Source organism: Triticum dicoccoides, chromosome 5A (genome assembly GCF_002162155.2).
Source record: "Triticum dicoccoides isolate Atlit2015 ecotype Zavitan chromosome 5A, WEW_v2.0, whole genome shotgun sequence".
NCBI lineage: Eukaryota > Viridiplantae > Streptophyta > Magnoliopsida > Poales > Poaceae > Triticum > Triticum dicoccoides.
In genome coordinates, this window is record NC_041388.1 from 94162456 (window position 1) to 94168958 (window position 6503).

At 38.2% G+C, this 6503-nt stretch overlaps 1 protein-coding gene across 1 annotated transcript; it reads right to left on the minus strand.

Moving 5' to 3' along the window:
* Positions 1-630: 630 nt before the first annotated feature.
* Positions 631-3600, minus strand: LOC119299670. Its single transcript, XM_037576831.1, has 2 exons — positions 3336-3600; positions 631-1184 (listed from the first exon to the last, which is right to left on the minus strand). Exons 1-2 carry the CDS (start codon positions 3514-3516, stop codon positions 901-903), a joined length of 465 nt encoding a protein of 154 aa, XP_037432728.1. The 5' UTR covers positions 3517-3600; the 3' UTR covers positions 631-900.
* Positions 3601-6503: the final 2903 nt, after the last annotated feature.

A 6503-nucleotide genomic window follows, 5' to 3' on the forward strand; every position in this document is an offset into this window, starting at 1 on the left:
GGGGGGCGCTAGTCAAGTGCAGGGAACAAAAGTACCCCGACAAGCAAAATCTCACCTTCTTCTCCCCGAGTCTCCTCCACACACAAAACAAGAGTTCTGAGGTGTATCTCCCTCTACCCTATGAGCGATATTCAAATTGACAAGCATGGTACAAAAATAAAACTGTCAAACATGATATGAAAGATATGAAGATGGGAATTGCCCACACATAGTTTCATGTTTTACCCCCTCTACCCCTATGGGCGATAGTTATGTGGTGCTTATTCAACGCCTATTCATGTTTTATCTTGATTATTTATTGTATTTGGACATTGTTCTTTGTTTAAATTTGAACATTTGGATTTATTGATTTGAAAATTTGTTGTATTCTATGATGCTGAAATATGAAAATTTCAAATTATGTTGATGTGAAAATGAAGTTGGAATAGAGTTTATATGCACACACACAAAGAAGAAACATAAGAGGAAAAAACAAGGAATCTGGCTTTACGTAGTTGCTCTAAAACCTTTCAAAAAAAAATTGAAGAGCGATGTAACAACACCTTTAAAAGCTCCGTTTTGGGGGAATCTGCTAGAGTTGCTCCCATCCTTCATGTTGCAACACCTGATCGCTCGGTAAATCTCTAGAAATAAAACTATTCAACTCTTCACACATATCTATTACTCCCTCCGTCCGAAAATAAGTGTATCAATCTTAGTACAACTTTGTATATTTATATGGCTCAAAAACATATAATGATTTACAACAATTAGGCATTCGACATCAGATCCCTTCAAACGACTGACATTCGAGATGCGCAGACCATTACAAGCATAGGGACCGACCAACACCTTTGCCTTTCAGATCTTACACCATGTTTACTTACATATTAGGCCGGGCATGAACCCATCCTACAGATTTCAGCTACAATACAGCGGAACATTGGCAGGCTTGTACAAGAATGCCTTGACGTTGTGCGAGTTCCCTGACTGTTTGTTGTATGTGAACTTGACCCCAGAGTGTGCATCGCCCCTCCTGGTGCAATGGTGGTGGAAGCTGCTGATGGGCCTCGCCAGGCACGAGTCCCACCGGTCACTCTCCGGCATCGTCTCCGCAACACTGTAGACGCCCTCGGAGTTTGTGAATGCCTGGTAGTTGATGACCTCGCCAGATTTCATAATGCACAGAACAGCAACCTCGGCACCTACATAAGACACGAAGATGTACATGAGCAAGAGGAGAATTAAAGAGATCATCTTGCGGAAACTTTAATTCTACACAACATAATGAACAGTCCAAAGCAAAGAAAACAGAATGGAATTAGTAAGAGACAGGCAGCACATGTGTGCTTGCCAGTCACATAAAAGGTTCAAGATGTAAATTCTTTTCTAGTTTGGTAGTACCACCTAAAGATCACCACTTCAGATTTACACTAACAATTTCCAATACACTTCGATCGCATGTAAGCGTTATGAAATATCCCTAATTTTCTTGACAAAAAGGAATGTCAAAACCCATCATTGACACCTGCGCTAGCACCAGCACTGGTCGTCCCATTTGTGTTTTCATCTCAATTTGTTCATGGATGGTTGAATTACTGAATCGGCCTACCTGAATTTCTAAAATGGTTGATTCAACAGCCACTTGGCCCACTCCCACTCCTCCAACTTGATTTTTTTATGTAGTGGTTGAATTGCCGAAATTATGCCTGTAGCTATACCGTGGAACAATCTAGGCCAGCAGAATGACGACTGCACCAGTACAGTATGATGGTTTGGAGGAAAAAATAAAAGAAGAATGGAACATTGATACGATAGGCAGAAAGTTCTCCCAATAGGCTTAACAGGCAATGTTTTGACGTCATTTGGTCTGAGCTTGTAGGGGCGCGATGGAGCAAGAAAGAGGAAGCAGAAGGGGAGGATGAAGCGGTAGGAGGAGCGGGATGGAGAGGCCAGAGGGGTCAACCTGCGAATCAGTGACAACGAATAACTCCAGGAAATGGACTCCTGCAACTTGGCAGTGGGTACTCTCATGTTAATGCTTCTCATTGGTGTTCATGCTTAGCGGAAAGGAACAGGAATTGGATTGCAAGAGATAGCACGCAGGTGAAGGATCATCCTCTAAGCTTCTGTGGGCTTGTCCAGCCAAAGCTTAGAGAGAAGCACCATTAACTTCTGTCACACCGTTCACAGTTGCAACTTTATCAAACAGAGAGCACATCAATGGATTTTCTTTGATGACATTTGATAAATGCTGACATTTCTTGCTCAACAATTAAAATAAGTCTCACAAAACTAAAGGAAAAGTTCACATATATTCTGGAAAGAAGTGGATTCAAATTTATCTTTAGAGATGCATCAGGCTATTCCATGGACATGTACATAATTTTACATGTATTACGCCAATGACTATTATTTCATACATTGGGAAATGCATTATGTACTCCCTGCAAGCCAATGTACAGACCCACATGGGTACCGAAATAGTTTTGAATTTTGATATCTTTAGTTTCCTTTGCGCATGGAGTTTAAGACAAATATAGTGGAACAGATAATGTAGTGGATATGTGAGGGAAATTTAGGTTATAATTTACACATCATCTAAATATATATACATGCAATGAGAGGCTCCAGAGAAATTACTCGGTAAAGGTGCTATTGCATTGCAAGCAGTACATCATATTTAGCCATCCTTAATAGTTTGCTTAGGCAGAGGTCAAGAACTCTACCTGATAGTTAAGTTCACCTCAATTTCGGAACATGTTTTGAGCTAAACCAGTTCCCTGTAATTTGATTTGCTCCGGTGGCAGTAGAAAGCACTCTATGCATTTTCATGCGTTCCCAGAACATGGAGAATAGAAGTCAAACCCTTTTCCTTATTTCTTCTTATATCCTTTTGCTAGAAACTGAACAACCATAGAGTGAGATACGATAACGGCTCAGGTGTTCGCCTCACCTCACCAAATCCCAACTAAGCTGTATGGCATGCGTCCATCTATGCTCCTCATCACTAGCTAACACAAGAGCCTCCTGTTACCTAGTACTACTTATCTCCGATTTTCATCTCAACATCAGATGACCAGTAGCCAATACGGCCAGTAGCCTAGCACAGACTAAGAATTCCACCAGAATTTCCCACGGAATGATACGAAAAGCACTCTCCAGTCCCCACAGCCCGCGAATTTCCACTAGAGCGAAACTCGCCACTCTGCTCAACGTGGTAAACCGAGAACTAAATTCTGAGATCCAAAACAGCTGAGCCGAGATCCGCGGAAGCGATCGCTCGAAATCTAGCTCGGTGACCATGACAGCGACTTAGATACATTCGAAGGAGGAGGCAGGCTCATTGGGCTGACCTTCGAGGGCGTGGTCCTCGGGCCCGATGGCAGAGTCGGCGCAGACGTCGCAGACGACGCGGCCGCGGATCTCCCCCGTCCACGCGTCGGCCGCCGGGACCGCCGCCAGCAGGAAAGCGAGGAGGGCCAGCTGGAGCGAGAGCGGACACCGGTGACGGAGAGAACACGCCGCCGTCGCCATGGATTGGGTTGCTCGGTCGAGCTACTCTTTCCTTTTTTTTTTTTGAGTAGTAGCTATACTCTTTCCTGCTGGTGGGAGAAGGGGTTGGTGACATTTTCCCTTTCGCGGGAGTATTGACGAGGTAGAGTAGGAAAACAGCAATTTGTTTTTTTTTTTGAGAAAAAGAGTAGGAAACCAGGCCTCGCGTCGGGGCAGCTCTAGATGGGCCAGCCCAGCCGCGCGCGAGGCTACAGCCTCCTTTGTCTGTATTTTTTTTACGTTTTCTGTATTCGTTTTTTCTTTATTTTTTTACTTTGGTTTATACATTAAAATACTCCGAATACATACATATTACAAAACGTTCTATAACAATTATTTGAAAAATGTTAAATGTGTAAAGACAAAATGTTTTTCACGTATACAAAAATGTATAAAAAATTGACCATGTATTCAAAAAAATGTTTATCAATTATTTGAAAAACATATGAATGAGTACTTGAAAAATCTTAATCAAGCATTTGAAAATTATTAAATGTGTACAGAAAAAATGTTGATCATTTATTAAAAAGATGAATTTTTTGATCTTGTATATAAAAAAATTGATCAAACATTTCAAAAATGTTGACAAGTATTTGAAAAATGTTAATCAAGCATTTGGAAATGTTAAATATGTATAGAAAAAATGTTGACCATTTATTAAAAAATGGTGAATTTTTTATCATGTATATAAAAATGCTAATCAAGCATTTGAAAAATCCTAATCAAGCATCTGATAAAATGTTGAACGGGTATTTAAAAAAATGTTGAACAAGTAGTTGGAAAATGTTAAACGTGTATAGAAAAAATGTTGACCATGTCTTTAAAAAATGATGAATTTTTTATCATGTATGTAAAATATTAATAAAGCATTTGAGAAAATGTTGAACAAGTATTTGACCAATGTTAATCAAGCATTTCGAAAATGTTAAATGTGTATATAAAAAATGTTGACCATGTATTGTAAAAATGGTGAACAAATTAGATCATGTCTATACTAATGTTAATCAAGCATTAGAAAAATGTTGAAGAAGTATTTGAAAAATGTTAATAAAGCATTTAAGAATGTCAAATGTGTTTAGAAAAAATGTTGACCATGTGTTAAAAAAATGTTAACATTGCATTTAATAAATGTTAATCAAGCATTTTAAAAAACAAATGTGCATAGAAAAAATGTTTCCCATGTGCTAGAAAATCTTAATCTTGTATTTGAAAAATATTAATTAAGCATTTGAAAAAGGTTTTAAAATCTTTATAGAAAAAATGTTGACCACATATTAAAAAATGTGTATCTTGTATTTGAAATTTTTTAATTAAGCATTTGAATTTTTTTAAATGTGTGTAGAAAAATGTTTACCATGTATTACAAAATGTTGAATTTGTATCAGAAAAACACTAGACATGTATTAGAGAAAAAAATGACGTATTAAAAAATGTAGTATAAAAACCAAAAGAATAATTAAAACCAAAAAAAGGAAACCGAAAAAAAATAAAATGAACCAAATAAAACTGAAAATAAAAATAAAACCGATGAAAGAGATGGAGAAAGAATGAAAAAAGCACTGAAAACTAAGAAAAAAACCAAAAAATCAAAGAATAAAAGAAGGAAAATAAGTATGCAAAGAAAAACTGATAAAAACAATGAAAGAAAAAACAGAATAATGGAGATGAAATGAGAAAACCAAACAAAAAAATTGAAAAACTGAAAAAGAAAAAAAAAACTGAAGAAAACCGAGTAAAAATGAAGATAATAAAAGAAAATAAAAAGGATAAAAACAGGAAAAAGAAGTAAAACAGGGTAAAACCCGGCTCATTTCCCTTTTAGTAGGCCGCGCTCTACATGGTGTACAACAAGCCGAATCTTGTGCGGTGGCTTGCAATGCTGGGAAGCAACTAGTCGATCCCTCCCATGTTTGATCCCCCGCTAGTACTGTTTTTTTGGAAAATATTTGCTACAGTGGGCCAGCGCGATGCTGTAGCGTTAGACGCGAGAGTTCCCGCTCATCTCGCTTAGAGCGAGATATAGGGGAGGACCCATACAGCCGCGCCCGCATCCATGGGAGCGCGTACCCTCCTGCTCCCCTGCGCGCCCTCATGGGCCGGCCCATGCGCGGGGCGGGGAGCCCCATGTTTTTTAGCCTTTTTCTGTTCTCAGCTTTATTTGGTTTTTAAATATAATTAGTATTTCAGAAAAAGTTACAAATTGTCAAATTATTCATGAATTCAAAAATTGTTCACAATTTGAAAACAATTCAGGAAATGATAAATTCTCAAGGATTCAAGAAATGTTCGCAATTTCAAAAATAATGTTTGTCTATTAAAAAATGTTTATAATTTCAAAAAATGTTCACGATTTCAAGAACTGTTCACGATTTCAAAAAAAGAGAAACAGAACATTAAAGAAAAGAGAAAATGAAAAATGTTCACAATTTCAAAAAAATGTTCAGGATTTAAAAAAAATGTTCACGATTTCAAAAAAAAGAGAAACAGAAGATTAAACAAAAAAGAGAAACTAAAATACTCACGATTTCAAAAAAATGTTCACGATTTCAAAAAAAATAAACAGAACATAAAAGATATGAGAAAAATAAAAATGTTCATGATTTCAAAAACAAATGTTCACGATTTCAGAAAAAAGAGAAACAGAAAAGAGAAAAAGGAAAAAGTTAATCAGAAAAGGTAAAAAAAGGAAATACATAATAAAAAACCGGTAAAAATAAACAAGAAAAAACCGGTTCTGAGAAGGTTCTAGAACCTTCTCAAAACTGGTGGGGAGGAATCCCTATATGGGCCGGCCCAAAAAGCTGCGGACGCTCGGGGGGTACGCGCCCACTCGCTAGCGGGCCTATGCGCCGTATAGGAAGCCCGGAGATACAGACGCTGCGGGAAGAGAGCTCCTATCTGCCGCTCTTTGCGACAGAATGTCGACCGGACGCACAGGCGGGTCTCCCGACTGGGCCGGCCCATAGCGA

What these genes read in the sequence shown, in the direction of transcription:
- LOC119299670 (XM_037576831.1), bottom strand. Translation starts at nt 3,516, where the DNA reads ATGGCGACGGCGGCGTGTTCTCTCCGTCACCGGTGTCCGCTCTCGCTC. An exon ending in CGAGGACCACGCCCTCGAAG is followed by an intron (nt 1,185 to 3,335) that starts GTCAGCCCAATG and finishes TGTCTTATGTAG; the next exon opens with GTGCCGAGGTTGCTGTTCTG.